Source organism: Dioscorea cayenensis, chromosome 14 (genome assembly GCF_009730915.1).
Source record: "Dioscorea cayenensis subsp. rotundata cultivar TDr96_F1 chromosome 14, TDr96_F1_v2_PseudoChromosome.rev07_lg8_w22 25.fasta, whole genome shotgun sequence".
Lineage (NCBI taxonomy): Eukaryota > Viridiplantae > Streptophyta > Magnoliopsida > Dioscoreales > Dioscoreaceae > Dioscorea > Dioscorea cayenensis.
The window spans coordinates 20,343,586-20,370,129 of NC_052484.1; the positions used below are offsets into that span (position 1 = coordinate 20,343,586).

The 26,544-nt window shown below is 36.8% G+C and overlaps 4 protein-coding genes across 5 annotated transcripts; 1 reads left to right on the forward strand and 3 right to left on the reverse strand.

Annotated features, from left to right (window-relative positions):
* Nucleotides 1-544: 544 nt before the first annotated feature.
* On the forward strand, nt 545-2,970 carry LOC120275057 (peroxisome biogenesis protein 16). 2 transcript variants are annotated; one of them, XM_039281543.1, is made up of 8 exons: nt 551-675; nt 774-831; nt 930-1,149; nt 1,348-1,619; nt 1,715-1,983; nt 2,155-2,222; nt 2,304-2,365; nt 2,499-2,925. In XM_039281543.1, the coding sequence occupies exons 1-8, from the start codon at nt 607-609 to the stop codon at nt 2,558-2,560; spliced, it is 1,080 nt and encodes a 359-aa protein (XP_039137477.1). In that variant the 5' UTR covers nt 551-606; the 3' UTR covers nt 2,561-2,925. The 2 variants fall into 2 exon arrangements, with proteins under 2 accessions (XP_039137476.1, XP_039137477.1); XM_039281542.1 differs by having other exon boundaries at nt 545-675; nt 774-1,149; nt 2,499-2,970.
* Nucleotides 2,971-5,768: 2,798 nt separating this feature from the next.
* LOC120275052 (transcription factor PCF2-like) lies at nt 5,769-7,133 on the reverse strand. The gene has a single exon (XM_039281535.1). The coding sequence runs from the start codon at nt 7,060-7,062 to the stop codon at nt 6,073-6,075; it is 990 nt and encodes a 329-aa protein (XP_039137469.1). The 5' UTR covers nt 7,063-7,133; the 3' UTR covers nt 5,769-6,072.
* Nucleotides 7,134-8,859: 1,726 nt separating this feature from the next.
* LOC120275746 (bifunctional dTDP-4-dehydrorhamnose 3,5-epimerase/dTDP-4-dehydrorhamnose reductase) lies at nt 8,860-12,961 on the reverse strand. The gene is made up of 2 exons (XM_039282435.1): nt 12,251-12,961; nt 8,860-9,583 (listed from the first exon to the last, which is right to left on the reverse strand). Exons 1-2 carry the CDS (start codon nt 12,944-12,946, stop codon nt 9,131-9,133), a joined length of 1,149 nt encoding a protein of 382 aa, XP_039138369.1. The 5' UTR covers nt 12,947-12,961; the 3' UTR covers nt 8,860-9,130.
* Nucleotides 12,962-23,788: 10,827 nt separating this feature from the next.
* LOC120275325 (anthocyanin 5-aromatic acyltransferase-like) lies at nt 23,789-25,302 on the reverse strand. Its single transcript, XM_039281859.1, has one exon. It carries the CDS (start codon nt 25,167-25,169, stop codon nt 23,838-23,840), a length of 1,332 nt encoding a protein of 443 aa, XP_039137793.1. The 5' UTR covers nt 25,170-25,302; the 3' UTR covers nt 23,789-23,837.
* Between the last annotated feature and the right edge of the window lie 1,242 nt (nt 25,303-26,544).

Consider the following 26,544-nt stretch of genomic DNA (forward strand, 5'->3'; position numbering starts at 1 on the left):
AAATTTTAAAAAAGAAATAAATAAAAACGGAGAATTATTATTTAAATATAATATATATATATATATATATATTAAAGGGCATAGTGATAATTGACCAGGTCAAAATATCAAAATGATTCATTTATTTTGTATTTTTTATTTTTTTACACTCTTTAATATAAAATTCGTATTTTTGGTTCTCATATTTACACATTATTGTTTTTTTGATCCCTCAAATTGACAGATTTGTTTTTTTTGGTCTTTTTAATTGATGAATTTGAGGGATTAAAAAAGACAAAAATGTGTAAATATAAAAATCAAAAAGACGAATTTTATATTTAAGGGACTAAAAGTGCAAAAAAAAACATAAAATAGACGGTGATTTTGATATTAACTCCAACTAAAAATTGGAACCTAAGTACAAATCGAACAAAGATTTCCCAAGGTTGTAAGTAAATTCACAAATACCATGTTATACTGTGTTTTCTTCTCACCGTCCGTTCTCTTCCTCAAGATTCGTGCAAAGCCTCCCTATATAAACTCTGAGGCATCATCGAAATATCTTGGAATAACCAAAGAGACGACCTTGAAGCGCGAGGAGCGAAGAGCGAAGGAGATCATTCATTCATGGAGGTCTACAAGGCATGGGTTCGAAGAAATCAAGAGTTCATCCACTCTCTCGAATCCCTAGCAAACGTAAATCCCTTCTCCTTTCTTCCATTGATCTCAATTTCTATATCTGAATCCTTTTTCTCTGTAAACCCTAACGTTGTGCTCCTTAATGATCTATCTAGGGCATCACATGGCTCCTCCCGGAGCGCTTCTCCAACTCCGAGATCGGCCCGGAAGCAGGTTCTGTTATTGTTGGGTAACCTGTTTGTCTTCTCTTATCTCCTCGCAATCTCCCTCTTTTTCTTCGATTTCAAGTGTTTTTGGGTCTTCTCCTATAGTGTATGCGCTTCTGGGCATTGCCGGCGATGTCAATCAGTATATCATCGACACTGCTCCGTCCCGGACTAGTTCCATGGGCTCCGAAAGCTCCTCTTCGTTCCCTTGGACTTTGTGTGTCTCTGCGCTTAAGAATTTGGAGACTGTGGTTGAGGTCGCGGCTCAGCACTTTTTTGGTGATGATGGGAAGTGGAATTTCATTGCTGCCACCGAGGCCACGAAGTAAGATTATTTATTTAGTTTGTGTTTGAATTTTTATGAAAATAAAAGAAATTGGATGGAGGAGTAAAATTTTCTTTTTCTTGTTTTCGTTCAATTGAAGCACAACAATAGGGACTATGTATTGCTTATTCTAGCAAATTTATTGTTTTTATTTTGATTTTTTTTTATTGAGTGTCTTGTTATGATGAATGAATTCAGGGTGTTAGTTAGGCTAGGGATGCTTAGGGATAGTGGATGGAAGATGCTTTTGGAAGGAGGGGGGACTGTTAATTCGGAAAAGAGTAAGGATCTCTGGGTCACTCAAGGTGGAATCAGGCGTGATGGAAGACCAGTTGAAAATTTTTATGGTGATATACCTCCACATCTGGAAAGGAGAGCTATGGCAGCGTTGAGTCGGTTTGGAGAGAATGCTAAGATATCCTCTGATCCAATGTGGAGGCAGAGGCTTAGACAGAGTTATGAACCCCCTGGTACTGCACGCACTTGGGTTTTTTTTGGTTAGAAATTATTACTTGTTTATAGGTCTGGTGAGAATGATTTGTTTATTTTGATGGTTTTCTTGCAGCTGAAGTTGTGGAAAAGCCTACTTTTTCTTCCATTTGGTTTGAGAAAGGGCTTTCAAGCCAGTTGTTACTGACAGGGGAGGTGCTCAGTATCATGAGGCCTCTTCTTTATGTTCTATTGATTAGAAAATATGGAATTCGTTCATGGTTTCCCTGGGCAGTTTCATTAGGGGTGGACCTCACTGGAATTAGCTTTCTTTCATTTGCTACAAATCCCAAACGCAGAAGCAAAGAGTTATGTTACCATCTTTCTAGCAGCGAAAAGGAAGAGGTGTGCATAGTTTGTTTTTCTTGGGCATTTTGCTACATTCATTCTTTATGATATTTTTATTTTTATTTTTTAATGCTCTTGACCTTGGGAATCATTTCTATTCTTTGGTATTGTTTGTAGATTTTTTTTTTTCTTTTTTGGCTGAAGTAGGTTTGCATATTTTTGAATCAGATAAAACGAAGAAAGCGGATATTGGCTCTTTATCTCATGAGAGATCCATTCTTCACCAAGTACACCAAGTAAAAATGCATTCTTTATGACTGTTTGACCACTTGATTAAACTACAAATTGTTTAACATCGCTTATTTTTTAACTTTCAGGAATATTCTTGAAAAAGGTGACAGATGTTTTAGTCAAATTCCAGTAGCTGGGTTCCTAATAGGTTAGAACATGACATTCAATTTAGTCTTTTGATGTTCTCTATTTTTCTCTGCGTATGCCAACTGTACTGTCTTTGTGCTGTTCCAACTTAAAATAAGTGCATTCTGAGCAAATATCTCTTAATTCTTGTGCAGCCAAGGGAGTGGAGCTTCTGATTGGAGCTCAAACCCGTTTCACTTATACATTAGGCTCATGAAGAATGTGCCATCAACTTATGTTTTGCACAAATCTGACTGCCCTTCCTTGTGGTTGGTCAATTCTTCCACTCATCAAATCTCACTTGAAGGTGTTGCATGTCAATTTTTTCTCTAGGTGATAGTGATATCCTTTAGATATACCAGAAGTTCTACGAGCAGGTGCCATGTTCAGCAATTTAAGAGCCACAATTTTTTTTGGGTCTGACTGTTGCAGACCCTTAATTATATTCTGTATATCTAAGTTTAAATTGCGTATGTCTTATTAAATTGCGTGTGTCTTATGTAACATTAGAGGTTACTGGTGCTTACTGGTAACCAAACTATTGCCATAAAATACTAGTGGGAATAAATATAACCTTTCTAACAAGTTGTATATAGAAATTTCTGACATGAAAATGGTTTTATTCAATGTATTGTTTCAATGAGCCATTTATCATTTATGCATGACATCTTTAATTTTCATCCACTCTTCGAGAGTTATGATAGAGGAGTACTTGACTTTGATAAAAGCTATGCTGATGTTCTGTTGTTGCGCTTGACCCTATTTCCTATACATATGGAGTTCTTTTTATGCTGCAGCAATTAATCACAGGTTTAGATTGCTTCCTGTTGAGTTCTCTGTGAATGCCGCCCATGGATGGAAACATCATATTTTCTGCTAGTCTTTCTTCCTGTTGCACATATAAGTGGCTTTCTTAAACCGCTGTAAACTAATGCTGTGTAATGTTTATTTGCATTCATGTTCAGTAGATGATGCACATTTGTGTAGGCATTTGTATATCTTCTCAACTTCATTTTATTGGTGTTTTTCAATGACCCATGACTGATTCTGATCGGTGCTTATTTTGGCAAGAGGGTCTCTTGCATTTCCTTTGAATTACGATTTTATCTCATTGGCTATTACAAATAGTTTACTATGGGAAACTGGAAACCAAATGAAATCTTTTGAAGGGTGCTTCAGTATCTAGGAACTCGTCGTCAATAATCATTTATTAAGTTGTAGGACATATTACTGTGGAGGCAAAGCGGGCATTGATTAAAGAATTGGAGTGAAACCTTACTAGTTAAGAAAAAGGTTCACTTCTTCTGCTGACGAAGGCTGATAGTATTAGGAATATTTACCTTATTCAATGACTGTTCTGTTGTGCTTTATCCAAGCTTTGTTCATATTGTTTCCAAATTTGAATTCTTTGTGTTTTATTTATGAATGGAATTAGCAATATGTTTAAATAATAGTATATAGGAAATCAGATTTTTTATATTTGCTTTTCATTCTGCTGTTTTATGACAGATGAACCAGTTTCTGAAATTACTGAGGAGAACATACAATTTTATTGGTTTTTTTATTTTTTCTTAATTTTTGGCATACTTGTTTGTAGATGGTATTGGAGATGTCTTGTTACTATAGGCTGCACTGTTGTGTTTGTATGAACTAACTACTTAATAGGAAGCAGCATAATGCTTTGGTGTTGATTTTCAATGGTTGCTGTATTACAATGTTGAACTGCAGCTCAAAGTGTTGATGAAGCTGAGGCCCATGATGATTTGCTTCAGAAGTAAGTCTAAAAAGTGCAAAAAACCAGTTTGCTTTTCAAGATTTAAAGGTATGCTGTTATTGTTTCTTACCTAGATACCATTCAACAAGTTATTACAATGAAATGAGATTGCACCCATGCCTGCATTACACTAGCCGACATCGATTGCTTGTTCTAGTTCAATGTTTCTCATTTTTGGCAAAATTTGTTACAAATGAATACATGTTAGGCGTGTCCTCCTCAGCTAAACATTTGGTCATTATTATTCCAATAGGTATAAAAAGCGAATAAGAAGATAATGACTTTAATTTATTGTGTAAGAAAAATTGCCTAATATTCCATTGCAGAGTGGAGGCAAGCAAACATTGTGGGGTCCTTGTCATGACATTTTGATGGCAATTCCAGTTCTTTGGTTAGCAATTCTGCTTGTGGTTTTGAAAAGTCTAACCGTGATTAGGAATCATATTATTATGTCCTTGTTGTACCTAATAAATCTGCTTTCCATAAAAGGTTTTGGCACTTCGTTCAATATTATCCATGAGTTTTGTAGCATGACTTCCTTTTCATCCCACTCAGGGCGTCAAGTCTCTTCATGTTTTTAATCTTAATGTTCAGAACCTCAAGCACTTGCTTTATTTAGATGCACGCTTGGTTGCTTTGAGTTTGTTCCTTATCTTTTGGTTTTGTGCGTCACTACCACTTGCTTTATGTGTTCCTCTCTCTCTCTCTCTCTTTTAAGATAAACCACCTGGCAATTGAACCCATGTTGATTGATGATTTTGCATGTGTTATTTATATTAAGAACAAAACTCTTCAGTATGAGCCCTTAATCAATGAGTTGATTTTGTTCCTGACCATATTAGCACTTTGTTTTTATTATTGTTCAATCAATTTTATTTTTTAAATAATTAACGTTATAGTTTGATAAAATTTATGCAAATATTTAGGAATACTTGTGGATGAACTCTTCCATAATAAGAAATTAAAAAGTAGTGGTGGGCCATATATGTCCGACTTATAGCAATAAGAAATAGATAGGAACTTTTTGAGTGGGAGGGTGTGGAGCCCAATCAATGTTGCTGGCTTTGAGTTTATCCATCCACACATAATAAAGACAAGTTTTGGGATATTTGAACTCTTATTCTGATTGAAGGACCTTTGTGAACTCCATTCAATAAAATAAAACAAAACAAAGTAGTCCTCTTTAACCTTAATTGTAGGATATTTCTGCTTTCTAATTTTCCAACCAACCATCAACTCTCTTAAAATTTAGAAAAAGTCTTCACAATTATTTGGCTAATTTTATTAATATATATATATATGTTTAATTTTTTCAGCTAAAATGTGGGGCCCCGTGCTGACATAAGCAAAGAAGCGAAAGGAAAAATTGCTCGCCAGGTCACTTTGGTATCTACGTGTCAGACCACAAAATAAGCAGGACCTCCACCCACCATACCACCATTTAAAACGGTACGCGTGTCCCATTCCCAGCTGGGCCCCTCACCACCCCCTAAAAACCTCTGCCTCCCGGGACCACCAATCCGGGCGGGCCTCCCGAGACGGCGTCGGGGCCCGTGCTCCACCAACATCACATGACGGGCACGTGGTGGTCCACACCATGGCGGGGCCCGGACTCTCCCCCCAACCCCAAACCCTTCCCCACTCCCCAACCCGGAAGCCGCACCCTTTGAAGTTTGACCCACTTGGCAAGAAGAACTAAGAAGGGGACCACCAACCACCTCTTAAGCCTAAAAGCCTACTCTAGTTTTAAAGCGTTAGGCAAGTAACCATAGAAATCCTCACGTGCGCACGTGCTGACCCTACCAGCCCCCGAGACTCAGAAAGCCATACTACCAGTACCGTGCCCAACTTTAAAAAAAAAAGGTTGTTAATTAATTAAAAACCTGAAAATAAGAGAAATTAAAATTTAAACACATAATTAAAAAAAAAAAAAAAGAAAGAAAATTTTAAAAATTTTAATCGTCAGCGCTTGAGAGCGGTTGTTGTTGTCGTTGCTGCTCTTCGTCTTCGTCGTCATCGTTGTTCTCCTCCGTAGTCACAACCGCCTCGGTCTCCGCTTCACGTCGGTGCATCAGTTGTAACTCCGGTTTCCCCTCTGACGGTGTTATTACTTGGTGCTCCACGGCGCCAGCGGTTATGTTAAGCCCTGGGAACACCGCGGCAGCGGGTCTCGCCGGCGTGAGGTTGATGATTTGGGTGGTCGACGGGAACGCCCATATTTGAGCTTGCTGACCGGATGGTCCGGCGATCGTCGTCGCAGAAGGGGGCACCATCCAGACCGCGGTTGGCGGGATTACTCTTCCAGCTCCAGCGACCGTGCCGGCACCTCCGAGCGCCCACATCGGCACCAACCCCTGCGCCGTCCCAATCGGTGCCAACCCCGTCGATATGCTCACCGCTCCGGCCCCACCCAACATCGGATCATGCACCGGCACGCTCTGATAGTACCCCGTGGCTGCGCTTGACCCCGCCGCCCTCGTTGGTTGAAGCTTCGTCCTTCGCCGCTTCTTCGCCGCCTCCTCGGCCTCCTCCGCTGACGTCGTCGATGAAGCAGTGACCGGCGTCGTCTGCGATTGCGTAGGGATCTGAAGCGTGCCGCCGACGGTGGTGGCGATGGCAGGGACGGTGCCGGTACCAGTAGCGGCGATGATAGCTGGCTCCGCGTGCTGGAGAAGCCACCGGATCGTCTCCCCATCGGACTTATGCCCAAGTTCACGAGTCAACTGGAATATCCTCGCCGCGCACGCTGCCGGCATCCGGATTCGCCGTCCACGTCCCTCAACCTTCGTATGCCGGTCCTTTGTCCTCCCCCCTGCCGGCCTTCTCAGCACCGGCAACCCGGCTACCATCTCCGTCGGCTCCGGCTTCGGCACTATTATCCTTTGCTGTTGCTGCGCCGCCGCCATCGCCTCGTCTCTCCTCCGTCCGTCGCCCTTCGATTCCATCACATCTTCTCTTCGGACAAGCGAGTGAGAAATGGAGTTCAATGAAGTTGGGGGGAGAGGGAGATGAACGATAGAAGAAAAGTATACAAAACCCTAGAAACCTCACTGGGCCCCATCAATCTTTCATCTCTTGTTCTATGGGCCGTCCGATCGATGGAGCCCACAAACGTTGACGGATGGAATTCCGTGTATGGGACCCAACAATGAGGTAGTGGGGCCCAGGTTGGACGTTGCATTGGGTGCCGAACGTGATGCGCATCGTTTGCTCTGTGGGCCAGGGCTGTGGTCCCCGGCTCGTAGGTCACGCGGAGAACTCCTTGGGCTCTATACGTGTCTGTTTGTGGTTGGTTGAGAGGGTGATGTGATCGTGTGGGTGAGAAACAGGGGATGTGGAGGGTGGGATCTGGGATCGAACGGCTGAGAGGAAGTGGGTACAGCCAGCTGGAGCCAACCAAGGATGGGACCACCAAGTGGTGCGCTACTTTGATGGGCCCCACTCTCTGACACTGGTGATGGTCTCTTCTTCTCCCCCTTTGTCTTAGTGGGCCTTTTTAACATTGGGCCGTGATGTACATGTATTTATTTCAAGAATTCACTGTAAGAGTGAAACCACCTTTAAAAACTATGGACCAACCTAACTTCACTGGTTTACCATGGGGTGGGGGGGAATTTATACATATAGTAAAACTATCATTATCAAAATTTTAAGATTTATTTTAAGGAAAAAAAATTCTAAAATCTATAGTTGTGTTGAAAATGTTGACTTGTACTCTTGATCCAATACTGTAGAGAAATATCATATCACCGTTATTGAAAGTTGATTTACATCAAATAGTAATTATTATAGTTTAAATCAAACAAATAAAACTAATAGAACTTTCGTAGAATAAATCTCAAATTTCATATATATATATATATATATTAATGTTTGGTAATAACTAATAGGTAATGATTTTTTTTTAAAAAAAAAATATTTAAGTTCCTTTTCTCTGTAGAAGTGGGAAGTGGGTGGAATATTCATTTTGGAATATCCGATGGGGGCGGCAGGGAGCAAAAATACGTAAAGCTTGGACCGACCAAGAAATAGGGAGTCCTTTTGCGGGTGGGGGCCATGCCTGACGTCTATGGGCTTTCTTTCTCAGAGACAGAGGAGAGGGGCTCATGACTCATCCTGGTGGGGTCCACTACTCAGTTAGTTTACTTCCATTATAAATGCCACATGGTGACGTGGCAACCGTGTGATGCTCTTGTCCAATTGACTCGAGATTGAATGTGTGGCTGTGATTGTATGAAGTATTCTGGTCTCGCTGGCAGATTGGAAATATTAAAACTCATTGCTTCAATTTTCTTTATATATATATTATTTTAATTCATAAAGTCTTTAAATTCGCCAATTTTTCATTGTTAATTGTCATTTAGGCATGTTACTAGCAGTGTTGTCTAACCAAACCCGGGTAAAATCCAGGGATCAGGGTTGATTTAAGTAGAGATCAATTAGGATCAATAATAAAATATTAAAAGATATATTATAACAATTAATGATGACAAAAAAATGATATGATACATAATTGCAATAATATAAATAAACTTAATTAATTAAATTTGTTATTGAAATTCACACTATTTTTAAAATAAATACATTCCAATCAAAATAAAATCATGAAAAATACATAATAAGATGTTAACCATAGTTATTAAAGCATTCCAATATAGTTAGTAGCATGAGTCCATGAGTCAAATAAACTCAATGACCATTGTATGTTCAATATTCACTGCCTTCATATCAAGACACAACACTTCAAAACACAAAAGACCAACTCATTTGCATCTTTGCTGATAACTTAAAAAGAAAAAGAATTCTACATAGCTTTGGAAGTAAAGTTCTCCTTCGCAAAATAGGATAGAATTCCCGCATCATAAAACAAACCCTTAGAATAAGAAATTAATAATAATAAGTGCTACTACATCTTTATTAGTTGGGAATTAACCAACTGACAAAAACTAAAATGACTTACCTCAGACCAACATGAATAAATGAAACAAAAGGCGAAACATATGGATGTAACCGTTAAGCCGAAGACGTCTTCTTATTGGGCTCGAAAACATACTTAATCAGTGACTCCTTGATGGGCATAAGCTCAGGAAACTCATTCTTCAATTTAGTGGTTTCTAGTTCATTGTTACTCCTTGGAGCAACAATCACCTTTGCTTGCTCTTCCAGGTTAAAATTCTTCCAGGTGAAACTAGGGTCAATGTAATCTCTGTACATCTCCAATATCTCGTTGTGGCTGACCACGCCGGGATTGGTGAAGTTATAGATCCCGGTAAGGTTCCTTTTTGCCATGTCAATGGAGATGGGGAGAAGTTCATCCAAGATAGTCATGGAGTTGGGGATATTGACCACCTTCTCATAGCGGGCGATCTTCGTGATGAAGTTCCGGGGGTTAGACAAATCCGATGAGATGGGCATCCTCACTCGCAGTGTGCAGACATTCTCATAGTTTTTTAATAGATCTTCTACCTGCATAGTCAGAACATAAAAAAGATTCACCAATAGGAAGGATGTCTGTTGCAGTTCTCACATTAACCTTTCAATTTCATTGGCATACAACCATGTAACCAGAGAGAGCTATAACAAAAATATACACAAAAAAAAAATTCTTTCAAAACTTATCATAATGAAGTATGATTTTGAAGGGACGTAGAAATTTGTTAATAAATATATGATTACCGCTTCTCATAAGAATGAAACATACCCATTCAGTTCTGAATAGATAGTATGATACCTTCTGGAGGTTCCTATTGTCATATAAAGTATGCATTGACAAGCTTACTTAAAAGCCGTCAATTTAAACAGGTAAATTAAGTAACCCATGAAGAAACTACTAAAATGACTTGCCAATGTCACAAATTGGCTAGCTCATATGTTTTTTATTATGTAGGTGTTGAGACATAATTAAACTATGATGAGCTATATGACTTTAAGCTATTCATCAGTAACCCTTACCGTCAAGTTTTTCCAAAGCATGCTCAGATAGGCTAAAAGGCTTGAAGCCAATCACTACCCTTTGGCAGCTAAATAATCAATCTTAATAGCAATAATTCCACGGGTATGCGATCCTCTGATATTGGTCAATCTTAATAGCAATGATTCCATGGATATGCAATCCTCTGATATTGGTAGTTGCATTTCCCTAATTTGCCATCAATAAAATGCAATCTAAAATATGATGACCCACAACTCTAAAAATAAAGCAATCATGAAAACCCAAGAAGAATATGATATGAAGAAAAAAAATATATAAGACAGATTTTCATTGTTGTTCACAATAGTCAATGAACTGGAAACTAAGAAACCAAAGCTCATATACGATACACATGTTCCATATAATTTCATGCAAATGCTAAAATAAGAAATTATCAACAAAACAGAGGAAACTGCAAGAGCTCAAATTTATACAATGACATGCAAGTGCTTGCCATTTTAAAATAGTCATCCAAACTTATCAGTCACATGAATATAAATATTACATTGATACCTGCAAAGTTGTGAAGATAACACGGCTGTCCGATTAATACATAAATATGGACTAGTTAGAAAGACACCACAAATAAAAACATAAACTAAAGAACCATTTAACACGATGTGGTTTCAAGAAAAAAGAAACAATATCTTAATTTCATTCATGTAGTGCATCCTCACATGAACAGGCCATAAGTAGGTAGCCTACTAAATCCACACTGGATCAGACCATATTTATAATTCAAGAATCAAGAGTACTGATTGAGAGTCCGAGACACGAAAAATGCCTTCAAATCTGGTACTGAAGTGTTATTGATCATGATATTAGACTGCAGGCACAACAAATTAACTTGTTATGTTGAGCTTCAGTTTAATATGGATTGAAGCAAAAGTTGACTTTTAAAGTTGCTACTACTAGTTTATAGACAACAGGCTGAGGCCAACTAAGCTTGAGAAATCATAATAAGGCTGATTTAGTGGGTATGTAGTTTCATTTGAATAGGCAATGAAACCAAGATGTAAATGGTAAGGAATGTTTCAATGACCATGCTGCAAAGGAAAATACAGCCACTGCAAAATAAAACAGCAATCATAGAAATCACTAAATAAAGCATATTGCATAACAATAAAAAAGTACAACCTCACATGCAGTGAAGGATCACAAAGAAAACAGGAATTTTCATAGCTGTTGCTCAATCAAGATAATGGGCAAATAGCTAAAATAATGCACCGTGTGAACAAGTCATCCACTTCAAAAGACACTTGACAAATCCAATCCTTTAAATTGTCAAAATTTTCAAACCAATAATTTAGTCTTAAGCACTTAAAAGGGTACATAACAAGTCAGGGACCTAATATGTATTTGTTAAAGCCTTTTCACATCAAATCTTATAGCAAAAACAAGGTTGGTAGGACAACTTCTCTACCAATAAATAAACACAGGCTAAACATTTGAGCCCAGGTGACCAAACTTGTCTACAGAACATACTCGCCTATCCACATCACTAAAAGATAAATTGACCCATTAAGAATTTCCCAAGTCATTCGAAGTTTCATTTCTTAACAGAAGAAACATTTACAATCAGTGCTTGTTTGACTAAATATCAAATATTCTAATTACTCCCACATTACAGACAAACAATACTATACTGTCACTCCATGTCTATTTACCAATGCATTACCCTTTTATATATATATATATGAGATAAACACATTCACAGGCCCAAGATCCAGATCTAGGAATTGATAATTGGCAATATCCCTTGCAAGTCAATCCATCATCGACCATGATAAAAAAAAACTATGAAATCAAATCACTCACTCCAGTAACCTAAGCGTCCTTGATGCACCCAACCATAAACCCCAGATTTAATCTGCCGCCGTTGGTGGAAAGCCTAAACTTTGTCAATAGCTTCTTAATTTAATGTACATTTCCACATAACAATACATCCTACCTTCATCGTCCTCAAAACCAGTACAGAATAAATCCCACAACGCACGCTCCGCCATTAACAAACAAATCAAACACACAAAAAACGCAACACACCGAACATATTCAGATCAGATCAATGCACTACATCATATACCATCCATCAATTCAATCAGATCAAAGTACGTCAGGAGAACCGAAATCAAAGCTAATAAGAAGAGAAGAGGATCATATACCATCGCCTTGGTCTTGGAGTAGAAGGATCCAATAAAGTTGGGAGTGTCCTCCTCCTTGAACCCAATCCCAGATCCCTCGGGATGCTTCTCATCGTACTCAAAGATGCAGCCCGTAGCATAGTTAACAAGCACAAGCCCCTTCGCCCGGCAGACGTCGGCCAGAGTCAGCGTACCCACGACATTAGCGCGGATGGTCTCAACCCGATGGGTCTCGCACCAATCGACGTTCGGCCGGCCGGTGACACCGGCGGCGTTGAACACGTGCGTAGGCTTGACTGCAGCCAGGTCCGCCTCCAGCGATGCTCTGTCTTCGAGCCTCCCGGCGCCGTACTGGTAAGGGATCCCTTGGCCGGCGCAGAGCTGGCCAAGCAGGCCTCCGATCCATCCCGTCCGGCCATAGATGAGGAACTTGTATTGGGAGCCGTTCGCCGTCGCCGATGTCATCGCCGGAGAGTGGCCGGGATCTCGCTCAAGCTCGCCGGATCTGGAGAAGATGCGAAGGGGCCTCGTTGAGTGCGAGAACTGGGCATTATTATTATTACTAGTGAGAGACAAAGTGCCAAAGCTTGTTATTCTTACACTCGTTTTTGTGGTCTCGAGATGTGCTTTCTGATGCAATGGGATGAACGGACGGTGACGATTAAGCTGAAAGGAGTGGAAAAGGAAAACGGTGGTGGTGAGGATAGCAAGGGCCATCCTGATGGAATTTCTTGATATTTGGGAGATAGTGGTGTGAGATTATGACACGTGTCACCGGCGGAGTCTTAGTCGGTGGCTCAAAGGAAAGGAATGGGTGATATAGTCACCTCGGATTTTCTAATTTAATTCACCCCTCCATCTCTTCATCAGATTTAAATAATTATGTTTTCTCATTGTGATGAACATGTTTCTAATTTATCACATTATATACACAATCTGTTTTTTTGACTTTTTTTATTTTATTTATGGTTATTGAGAATGTATTGTAAATACATTAATAGAAAAAAAATTATAAAAAACCAGAGTAGTAATATCATGCATAGGAAAATAAGTACTTTTGTAATTGAATAAAAAATGAAATTTAAATTGGAGTGGTAATATCATGTCCGCCAATGTAAGAAAAGAAAATTTGGAAAAACTTGATAATAATGTTATTAATATAAATAGTGTTTGAACAAGATCCGGCTTCTATCTACATGGCCCACGTCATTCATTTATTTCAATTCTTGTCTTACGATTTGAGAGCATACCTTTTTTATTTTATTATTTTTAATCTATCATGTAAGTCTTTCCAAAGATTTCCCATACAACTTAGAGATATTTTTATAAAAATAATTTTAATTGTTATGGTGTTTTGACACCATAATCAATTGTAGAGATACTCTATTATCTTTATTTTTTTTATAGTTTACAATTCATTTGTGATTATTTTATGTAGCATTTCGGATTCTAAATTAGTATAATTTATATAGTATTTTTGAACAAGATCCCTCAAGTCTTGAGAATGCATTATTTCAACCCTCTAAAAATCACAGTTTAAATCATTTAATATAAGATTTCAGGTTGGACTATGTTATTTGTGATGATAGTCGTGCAACTCTCCCTAAATTGATTGGTTTTAATTGTATTTATTAGTAAGCAAAACAAAAGTACGTAAATTACTCAATTTATTAAAAACGACATTTTACTCAAATATCTCTTTCAGTTTAAAATTCAAGAATCATATGCTAAAAATTTTATTTTATTTTATTTTTTAAGTTTTAGCTCACTAAAAGTTATATTAGGATTTTGAGGCCCGTAATCACATAGTAGTAAAGGGTAAAAATTATCTAAACCACCAAAGAAGTGATCTTGATGGGGAATTTAAATTTTTGATACTAATTTTTACAAAACAGATATAACTTTTACTTTGTGATTTTTATTTTTTATTTTTTGACAAAGTCGACAAGTGACAAACAAGTATGGAAGTATATCAGTACGGTAACTTGACTGACTTTTTAGAGATAAACTCTTCCTCATGCAACTATGGATGAGAGAAAGAGAGGGACTCATAAAATGAATTGTAATCTGAGTGATTTAAATTCGAGATTTCTCAATCACAAGAATGAGTAATTATTAATTAATGGGCTAGCCCACGATTCTTATTGTGTGATTTTTACTGTTAAAATTGTTTGTGGGCTTAATTTTTGAATTTTGCTGTTTAGATACGATTATTCATTTATTTTTTTGACAACATGGCAAATTACATTCTATTTTATTTTATTTTTTAAAAATTACATTTTTCTAGTTTGACAACATGGCAAATTATATCTGCAAAATATACGAGCATTTAATGTGCAACTTAAAGCAAAAGATTGTATGGTCCCGGAGCACCATAGTTAATTATATTGTTTGGAAAGGAGCAGGATGATCGCTATCCATAATCCCCATAAAAATAGGCCAGCTCAAAGGAGCAGCAATGGTGGCTTCTTGCAATTGCCAACACTAGCATGATCTATTCGCGGAGCACCTTGCCATTGAATGGGCATACCACATCCGATCGATAGAGTATTATTTATTTACTATTTATTAAAGTATGATACTATATAATATTATTTATTTATTAAATAATGAATTTTAGTGCAGATTTTCTTTTGTGAGAAGTTGTATTTTTTATCTTTTTAAAGTTACATGATATGGTATGAGAAATTTATCATCTTAAAATTATAATTTTTTATATATTATCATAGACACACATGGTAGGCCTCCAATGCTCTACCTGTTACTATGTCTTATATAATAAATTTATAAAAAATTATTAAGCCACTTTAATTAGTGTATTTTTGAAAAGGTGGATAAACCACTTCAAATTAAAGAAAGATAAACAGAAACAACAGACACCCCCACACCGGGGAAGAAAACATCGCAAGCGGCATACCACTAGATGTGGTACCTCCGCTCAACCAAAAAGACAAAAAAACAACGAGCACCCGGGAGGAACAGCTGGCCTCCTCTCTGACCAAAAAAACTAGAAAAAATCTAATCCCTGCCAGCAGAGGGAGCCTCCTCGGCCACAGGAGCATCAGCACCGACCTCTGAACGAGAACCCAAACACTCCAGACTCCGTCGCACAGTCGCCATAGAGCTTGAAATCTTCTCTTTGGGACCCTCTGCGCAGATAGAGAACCAAGATAGGAGCAAGTGAGCAATTTTGATAATGAGCACATGCACAGGCACAACAACAGCAGTGTATATTTATATTTATTTGTACTTTTAATATTTTTAAATTGGAGCTACTTCTAGCGTATGTATTAAAAAAAACCTAATGTGATTAATTTAAAAAATGAATTTAAGTTTAAATTTTTATAAATATAAACCATATTTTTTGGAAAAAGTCGGTCCTAAATACAACTTTGAGTACCCTATCTCGGAAAATAGATTAGTCAAAAATTAAGAAAAAAAAGGTACTGGAACTTAACGAGACCCAGGTCTTTACATAATTAAATCAAAATCAACAGTATATTATTTACAAAATATAATTCTAGCTATATCAGAAATTTAAGTTTGTGCCGATGTCTATATATATATATACACACTCTTGTCTTTACCTCTTTAAACAATTTTTTGCAGAGAAAATAGTTGTATTAAAGGTAAAAATAAAATATAAAAAAAAACTACCTCTTAATTGCAATTGAATAGAGTACTTTATAAAAAGTAAGGAACAAAAATACAATACAAAAAGAAAAAAGACACAGTAAAGAACAAAAATATAATACAAAAAGAAAAAAAAACACAAAAATAGCGAACAATAGACTCTCACCAGAAGTGAGTAGAAAAAAGAAGAAAAAGCTGGACAAAAATAACGAGAACTGAGTGAAAGAGACGCTGGGTCGGCGAAGGCTACTGTTAGTTCCGGCGATGTGGTTTGTGGTTTAGTGAACACTCACAACACTCAAAGAAAAACTCACACAAACCAAGTAAGAAGGAGACACACAAGATTGGTAACCCTGGGTTCGACTTCCTCTCGCCCTACGTCCGGGGGCCAAGCCCGGGAGAAAAAAACAATCTACTAAAAGAGGTGAAAAATACATGAGTACAAAAACACTTGTCACTCACTCACTCAACAATAATGAACACTACCCTCTCTAGATTGTCCGGGTGCTCACACACTCTCCTCCAAGAGTTCCCCAAGAGTCACACCTTACAATCTACGAGCAAGGTAACTTATATGGGACGCCTCAACGTCCCAAATATAGCACATACCTCTTTTTAGAATCTCCATGGCTACTAATTTAAAAACACTGCTGAAATTAGTCATTGCAACTCCCTGTTGTAACATGAATTGCAACATAGTACCCGATCGCGACTTGAGCGAGTTCGGTTACGTTGCGGACGACCTCAAGACCCATCAACCTCCCGGTCATGCTTAGTCCGAGTCGATGCGACCCAAATCTCCCGATCCCGACTGCCGGCAACTAGCCTACCTCCTCGGGTTCCTCATCACGCAGTCCCCTCGCAAGGGCGCACGTCCTTGTGCGTCTTCCATGAAACTTGCCAAACTTAGTCTTCAATTCACCTAAATTTGGTCTTCAAGATTCTCCAAACTTGATCTTCAATTCACCCAAGTTTGGTCCTCAAATCTTGCCGTTAATAGACTTCAATCAATCCTCATCAAGGATTCTTCAAATCATATCTTCATTCACACCATGAATAGATCTTTCCTTAATTAAGCTCCACCATATTTAGTCTTCAATCAAATCACCTAAATATGGTCTTGATATGATCTAGTCTTCAAGTTGTAATGCATTGCCAAAGATAACTCCACCAAGATCTTTAAGATAGCTTCACCATGATCTTCAAGATATTTGGCTCCATGTTAGAGACTTAGTAAAAATAGCTCCATCAAGATCTTCAAGATGTTTGCCTTGCACTCCAAGTCTCCTTGCCACGTCACCATGCTTGCCACATCATCAATTATGCTTTGTCACCTTGGTTGCCATGTCACTTGGTCTAGGTGTCAAATCATGCTAATAAATAGTGCGGTTGCACTAACAGCTACCGCTTGGTAGCAAAGGCCTTCCTGAGCTAAGAGGAGGAGTAGAGGACTACTCCAGATTCAAGTTGTGCTCTAAATCGCCTGCGAGGTTTGCTCCTCTAGCGTTCATGAAGTTGAGGGAGCACTCGATCCTCTAAGATGCTTTAGTGCAGGGGTGTTGTTAGGGGTGTAATCGATCGAGTTCGAGCCAAGCAGCAAGCTACTCGAGCTCGAGCTCGGTTGAAAACTCGCTGCTCGATACTCGGCTCAAATTCAATCGAGTTTTATTTTTATAGCTCGAGCTCGACTCGATACATAAATCGAGCTACTCGAGCTCGCTCGATTAAGCTCAATAAAAGCTAACAAACTATATTTTATCATAGATAATTTTATACTCGAGCTCGAACTCAATTATATATATAAAATAAACTAACATATAATATATATGCACACAAATACAACTACTCAATTAAGCTCGCGAGCACTCGAGTCAAGTATTAAGATGCTCGAACTCGGCTCGCTCGACTATTCGAGCTACTCGAGCTCGCGCTCGACTCGACCCTAAGCGAGTCGAGGTCGAGTTTTACCCGAATCGAACTTGAATAGCTTACAAGTAGTAGTGTATCATTTACACCCCTAGGTAATTTTTGGGGTTCTGAAGCTGCAGAAAGCAAAAAAAGAAACATATTAGCAGTTTTATGATGACTGTATGAATAGGTAAAACAGTTAATTGAAAAATGTGATTGTTTCGTTATAGCTAAATATGCCAAATAATGGTTCTGGTGCAAAGATACATGAATTGTTATTTAAGTTTATTATGTTTCTCTTTTTTTAATAAATTATGTAGAACTCTTAATAAAGAAACAATTTTTTTAAACTCCTTTTTGTTATGAATATCATAAAACTAATGGATATATACTACTTTAGCATATGATATTGCATCAGGTGTTATTACTGTAGCAACCTTCTAGATGTTACTGTAGCAAACGCCATAATGTAGCAATCACCCATGTTTCACTGTAGCAGCCGCCAACACTATTACTATTTAACCTACCAGTGTATTTTGGAGCGTTGGATTGAATAAATCCTAACCATCCATTCAAATCCTGAATGACTATAACCAGATCTTCTACAACTAAGGTGACTTGTAAATCTCCAAAATTTTTAGAAAAATTACAAGGAGATATATGTGGACCAATATATATATATATATATATCATGCGGACCATTTAGGTATTTTATAGTTTTAATCGATTGATCGACTAGATGGTCCTATGTTTCACTTTTGTCTACCAGAAATATAGCTTTTGCAAGGCTATTGGCATAAATTATCAGGCTTAAAGCACAATTTTCAGATTATCTCATAAAAACAATTCGTCTTGATAATGTTGGCGAATTTTTATCAAAATCATTTTATGAGTATTGTATGGCAGTTGCAATACATGTTCAGCATCAAGTAGCTCCTATACATACCTAAAATGGGTTGTCATAGTCATTAATTAAAAGACTCTAGATTATTGCTCGTTCAATGTTATTAAGGACAAAACTGCGTACAAGTGCATGAGGGTCATGCTATTTTCCATGTTGTAGCTTTAATACGGATCTGACAAACTACATGTAATTTATATTTACCACACTAGCTTGTTATGGGTAAAAAGTTTGATATTTCACATATAAGAATATTTGGTTGTGTAGTGTATGTGCCAATAGCACTACCAAATTGTTGTACCATGTCTTGATTTTAGAACTCGGCCCTCTATAGATTCTTGTGCAACCATTAGGGGTAAAATGGTTACTTAGCACTAGTGATATCCTTGCATGATTGCATTGTAGCTTTTGTGTGAGAATTAGCCAAAAATCGCGCTTTTGTGTGAGAATTAGCCAAAAAAATCGGGGCGGGGAAGAAGGGGGATTTAGGACATTATTTCATCTTTTTTTCTATAGGAGGGCATTTTGATCTTTTCTCTTATATTAAAAAGAAAAGAGAAAGGATAAGACGCAACCAGCTGGCTTCTCTCTATCTCTTTCTTTCTTTTTCTTTTTCTTCTTCCTTCTTTCTTCTTTCTCCTTTCGGCCGAGCATCCAAAACTTTGAAAAAAAATTCTCTGATGAACTTTTCAGGCAAATCAAAGCATCCACTCTCTTTTTCTCATCCTCTTGAGCTCGGTAAGGATTCGATCCAAGGTTTTTCTTTCGTATTTTTCTCAAATTTAATCGCTTTTGAAAATCTTTCATAACCTAGAAATACACCTTGGTTTGGGTTGATTTTAGGCTCAAATCGAAACCAATGTCATTATTATTCATTTGTGTGAATGTTTGTAAAGAAATTTCAAGTTTTGCTTATGTAAATTGGGAAGAGACCATTGTTTAAAGGTCGGTTTAATTGTAGCAATTTATTGGTTACTATAGTAATTCGGACTTTACTGTAGCACCTTTTTTTTTTTTGGGGGACCTTTTCTTGCATTTCTTTCCTCCAAATTGAAGCCCTTCTTACTTGGAATTGATTGAAACTAGTTTTCCTCCAGTTGAAGTCGTTTGGGTCCAAAATGGCATCGTTTTGCCCTAAAATCCTAGAGTTACATGGTCGACATGTAACACTGCATTCGCATGCATTTTAGTTTTTCATTCTTGTGTTCATTGGTTATTGGATTCCCTACTTGTATTTAGGTGGCGAAGCATCCTCCAAGGGGAAGGAAATCACTGATCTGTGAGTGTGTCTCGAGGCGAGACGTCTGGTTCTATGAGTGGTTAAATCCATACTTGCATAAATTTAATAAGAGTATAACAGTATTTTTTATGAATTTTTATAACATATTTCTGATGACAAATTGTATTTTATTTGATATGTATATCGAGAATGAAGCTATTTGGCAGAGATGAACCTAGTATACGTACTTATGCGTATTTATTTTGGGAAAAGCATGTTTGTATATGTATGTATTTACATGAAAATGAAATATGATTTGATGTATATATATTTAAGTGGTCATTTTATGTATATGTATTTGGCTTTGGTCGTGACTGTAAACTTTAGTCCTTGAGTTTACCCTGGTCAAGAGGTGCGTAGAGCCATTGATAGTGGTTCTTTTATGTGAGAAACCTTGGGTCATCACATGGGGATCTCTGTGGCCAACACCAAGGAAAGCAATATTTTGAATTTTAAAAGTTTTAAAACACCTTGGTGGTCCCAGATCTAGTTGCAGCCATGATTAGCTCGGGAATTGTTTAAAGTCAGCATGTATTTTGAGTTGTGTTCAATGCATTGGAAAATGTTACTGACATGTACTATTTATCAATAATTGTGTTAACTGTTTTTGGATCTACTTTTTATATTATTATTGTGGTAATTACTATTTGAAATGTTTTATTACTCTGTTATATTTATGATGTCACCACTCTCCTTTCTTCTTTCTCAGGCTGCGACGTTGGACTCGGTTGTGCTGGGCAGGCAGTAGAGTGACCTAACTTTTCTCCTTGTCTACGTTAGTTTGCAATGTGCATGTAAACTTTATTGATCCACTAGACTTGACTTTTGTGTAATGTTCTTGTATTTTGTATTCTCCTGTTGTATTTGGAACCCTGACTTGTGCTGTTGTGGATATTATCTCCTTATTTAGTACGTTGTGTTAACATGTTTGTTTTGAGCCTTACGTTGATTATGAGGTGGGACGCTGTAGGGCCCACTCCTTGTTGTCGTGGTGATTATGACGTGTCTGGCTAGGGTCGGGGTGTGACACAAATCGTGCAAAAATGGGTTCACAACGCAACTTGGTATATACGTTGGTTACGATTCTCCCTTAATTATACAATATTTTGAACAATTAACGGGAGATGTATTTACTGCAGGATTTGCAGATTGCCATTTTGATGAATCAATGTTTCTTCATTAGGGGGAGAAATGATTACTCAAAACAATCTAAAAGAAATTGATTGGAATGCATCACGATTACATACATATAATTCTTGTACTAATGAATGTGAACTTGAAGTTCAAAGGATCATTAAATTGCAAAAAATTCAAATGAAATACCTGATGCATTCACTAATAATAAAATGGTAACCAAGTCATATATACCAGCTGCCAATGCTCCTGCAAGAATTGAGATTTCTAAGACCCCATTGAAAGAAAAACAAGTAGAAAATAAACCACAACAAAAACGTGAAAGACTAATTGACACCAAAGATTTGGCTCCTAGAAACATGAAGCAGAAAAATAAAGCTCATGAAGAGAGGAATCTCCCATGTGTAAAGAGAGAGGAAATTATATATGAAACCCTCGGAAGATGATAACGAAGAATTAATGGAGAATGATATTTATAAAAATATTGAAAATTCAATTTGTTATGTCGATAATGGTCAAATAATGAAGCGGCATGAGACCAAAATAAATGATATATTGATCTACAATGTGTCTACATATATAGAAATAAATACAGATACTTATTTAGAGCCACGATCTGTTGATGAATGTCGACAAAGAAATGATTGGCAAAAATGGAAAGAAGCTATCCATGTTAAGCTAAATTTCCTATTAAATGAGTTGTCGTAAGAAAAAGAAATGAAAATAATGAAACTACGATTTACAAAGCAAGATTGGTTGCTCAAGGTTTTTCTCAAATGCCTGATGTTGATTATGAAGAGACATATTCTACTGTAATGGATAGAATTACTTTTCAATTTTTGGTAAGATATAGAAGAGAAGCAGAGATAGATAAGAGGAAGAAAGAAGAAGAAGTAAATTATTAAGGTGTTTGGTAAATATTCTGCCTCTTATTATTATTTTTTTATAGTCATAATATACTCATGGATATTTATATATATTTATATTGAGGATGAATTATTAGTTGCTTATACAATGTTTTTGTTGATATAAAAATCAAAAATAATTTTTTTAAAAATAAAATTTTTAAAAAAATTATCGAATCCTTTGTTAAAATATATTCTATATTAAATTCTTGTTAATAAATTAAGTTATTGATAAATATAACAAATATGTATAGTTATTATAAGCAAATACTATATCATATTCTTATATATATATATATATATAACCTAACAAGGGCTTTTTAAAAAATCATATTATTTGAGTTTATTTTTTAAAATAAAGTAGATAAAGCATAATTTTTTAAAAAAGTAATAAATCAAACATAATTAAAACTTAAGAAGTGGATACACAAAACAAAAGTAATAGTTACAAAGAGGAGATTGGAATAAAAAAATCCATTATTAATAGAGAAAAACATCAACCTTACAAAAGAAAACATTACGCAACACAACCGATATTGTCACATAATTTCTTCACATGACTCCTCAAAATTGGAAGTACAATTAGGAATTGCATTGATAGAAAGACCACCATCTAGGTTAAGAGTGTAAAACTCTAATATATTTTGTTGCAACCATCATCGATTGAGCGTTCAATGGCCATTGAGTGCTCATAGTGGGGATGTTTTTGGCTCAGCGCTCATTGAGTGTAGTTGGCATCCTTATTAGAGATGCTCTAAACATGAATGATAGAGGAATAGTGGAAGATAAAGATAAAAATAGGAGCAAAATAATAATTTTATTAAAAATATAATTAAATTAAAAAAGAATAATTTATTTTAAATTCACAAACTGAGCAAATTGCCAAAAACTTGAGCAAATTGGTAGGCTCCTACATGGCCATGGGAGTCTATTACTATCTATTGGTTCATTTGGTTAGAACGCAATAACCGTATTTTTGCATGTATTAGCACTATCTTTGTATTCTAAGAGTATTATTTACAAAATCAATCATACATTTTCTGAATGGATTCTTGTAGCTTTGGAGGGATCAAAAGCAAATTTAGAAAAATCTATCTAGTGATTAAAAAAAAACCTCAACTTTATGAACACATGGGCCATTGATCTAGACAGCCATGATTCGCAAACGAATACCAATGGATATCCAAGCTCTACCATTAGGTGCTCCCTCGACTCTCTCTGCACCTTAGCTAGTGCTAGGAAAGGTGATCGTGGTGGACTAGAGGACACACTCCCACTCAACTAATGATCAAGCATGAAATAGAGTAGATTTTGACAACACACATATGTCATCTCTATTTCTTTCTATTTCTCTTTCATATAGTGTTTAATTTACGGGATATCTTTCCCATCGGATGATTTACCTTAATTCTGTGTTTTGTTATTAGTTCTATCTTAGTATTTTCTTCCATCTTAATTTGCTGTTTGTCATGGTACTTTAATTTTATTCATAAAATATAATTTATTTATTTTTATTAAAAAAAATAAAAACATGAGGCATCATTTCGTCCTTTGGAATAAATTCAAAGAACGCAAAGTACTTGTATTTTTATTCCTCGGAAAACCTATCCGTTTTCCTTTTTAATGAGACTCATCGATCCGTGCATGTATTACCATCCATTCATTGATTGATTGATTCATTCACTCATTCATTCTCCTCGATCGTACATTAAACCACAATTTGTTTCCAGTCCAGTCCATACAACAAATTAAATACACACAAAATCTCTAAACTTTTAATTATTCATTAATTACAGCATCAAACCAGCAGCACAATCATACAACATAACATATATATATATATCAGCACTAGCCATCAAGTGCAAGCAAGAGGAAGGAGTGAAAAGCAGCCATCTCCTTCTCTTCAAGCGAGATAGCAAACTCAATCCCTCCTTCCCCATCTCTGCTCTCAGCGAGCGACACCAACCCAGGACTGCCCCCAAGCGACGCCACATCAACCTTCACCGGTCTCCCCCACCCAAAATCAGCATCATAAACCCTGAACAATGGCGACGAAGTCACCGCCATCGGCTGCTCAGCTTTCAAGAACCTATTCCCCCACTCATCACACCCATTAAAAACCCCAACTTCCAACTCTTTAATCCCATTCCTAATAGCCTCACAAGCAAACACAAGTCCATTCTCACCAATGAGATCACTCACCACCGCTTCAGCAAAACAAGGCCGTATGCAGTTCCCAAAGTAATCAGCAGAGACCGGTGGGTTCAACCGTCGTCGTGCATCAGCCTGGAATATTAACTGAACTTTTCTCTCGGCGTTGTAAGCTCGTGTTTTGACGAGACTCACCCACGCCCACGCGCACGTCACCATGAAACTCGAGCAACGCACTGTCTCCGCCGAGAGCTGTAGTACTCTTCGCTTCAGCTTTTCGATGTCTTCTTTGCCGAGTTTGAAACTCTTCAACACGAACAAGCTGGCATCATCGTTTGAAGTGGTGATCTTGGGTGATTGCTTGTTACTCTCAAAGAAATCTTTCACGTCGCCGGGAGTAGCAGTGCCTAGCTTTTCAGGGAACTCGAACATGGTTCTATCGAAAGAGGGAAGAGACTCAGCCGAGCTTTCCGCACGGCAAACCGCTGCCCAGGATCTGACGAAATGGATGAAACTCCGGCCATCGCAAGCGATGTGGCTTATTTTGAGGCCGATGACAAAACCTTTGTTTGGGAACACTGTGACTTGCACGGCGAGCAACGGCATGTCCTCGTAGAAGTCTGTCCGTAACTCGGAGACCAAAGGTCGGATCTTGGACACAGCACGGCCGTGGTCACCGGAGACATCGTCGAAATCACCGTCGTACTCGACGACTATGAACGGGACTGAGTCACCTTCTTTGTAACGTAACTCGAGCTTGCCCTCGTCTTCGTCGGAGCATCGGAATTTTCCTGCGAGAGGGTAGAAGCGGTGCAGGGTGGTGGAGAGGGAGGACTTGAGAGCCGGGAGGACAGAGTCAATGAAGTAGACGGTAGGATGAGGGAAACGGTAGAAGAAGAGGCGGCGCACTGCGCCGCTGGTCATCCACATGATGTCGAAGAAGGTGAGTGGGAGTGGATCGCCGATATCAGCACCGGTCGGCGGTGAAACCGCTGATTGCTCCAATACTGTGAAGGAGAAGGACGCCATGAATTTTCTTTGATGATCTGTGACAAGGTTGAGGTTGAGCTACTCCCTATATTTCTATATATAATGATTAATAATGCTTTGCAGCGAAGGAAAGATCTGACTTCCATGAAAGAGAGCATTGGGTGCAAGTCAGAATCTGGTGATATATATATATATATATATATATATATATTTTAAAAAAATTGTTCTTTAATTTTATATTATGTTTTCGTAAACAGATGAACCACTCAAAATTTATAAAAGAATGTGCCTACAATGTATATATTTTTTTTTCCTTTCAATAAAAGCTTCTTAGCTCTTTTTTTTTAAAAAAAAAATTATTAAAAATTAAATACAATTTTAACCGTAAATACTGTTTTTAGTGCAATGAGAAGACGATGGATATACAAATAAAGAATTAAAACTCTATGTTTGGTATTGTAATATTTTTTTTTATAAAATTGATAAGTGATAAAATAAAAGGTAAATAAGTATGAATGTGTATTAGTTATCAAATTCAAACACAATTATTAATAAAATTTTTAAATTAATTTTGTTTATTTGACAAATAGCATTTACGTGTGTGTGTATATATAAAAGTGTGTGGGCTTTACATTTGTTCACATGGTATTGCTTTACAATGGGAATCAATTTAGACAACGATGTCGGAGCTTTAAGCGGTTAGGCTTTCATCAAATCACGCCATTACCGCATTTGAAAATTTTATTGTATATAATAATTAACTAAATACTGCCATTAATTATATAGGACTTGCCGACCTATCTGCCACCAATCCATCTTCCATTTATTTATTTTTTTTAAATGAATAAATCATAAAAATTCCATTTTATTTAAATTATTTTTTCCTTTCCATTCTGCGTTGGTGTTTGTGTTATTTTTATTTTTTTAAGAGTATTTTTTTTAAAAAAAATAACAAGCTTAAGTACTTCCTCCGTTTCTATCGTGAAGAACCTCTCACATACCAAAAAAATTAGTTATTTCACATAATTTAATAAAAATTTACTTATCATTCCAAAATTACCCCTAAATTATATCTGCATATTTCTCTATCATATTAAATTTCAAAAAAAGAATTGAATAGAGTATTAAGATAATTTTGAAAAAAATAATAATAAATGATTCTTGATGTTTAAAAATGACAAATAAAAAAGAGCATGGGTTTATAACAGATAAAAAAGAACGGATGTAGTATTTATTAACTCACTCGTTTGTAGAAAAGAAAAAAATGACATTTTTTTAAAAAAAGGACCTGTAAACAATAAATAACTAGTATTGATACAATACCACTAATTTAAAAATTAGATTTTGGATCTATTCATTAAGTATCTTTATAACATTTCACTATATCAAGTGTTTTTTTTAGTAATTTATTTAT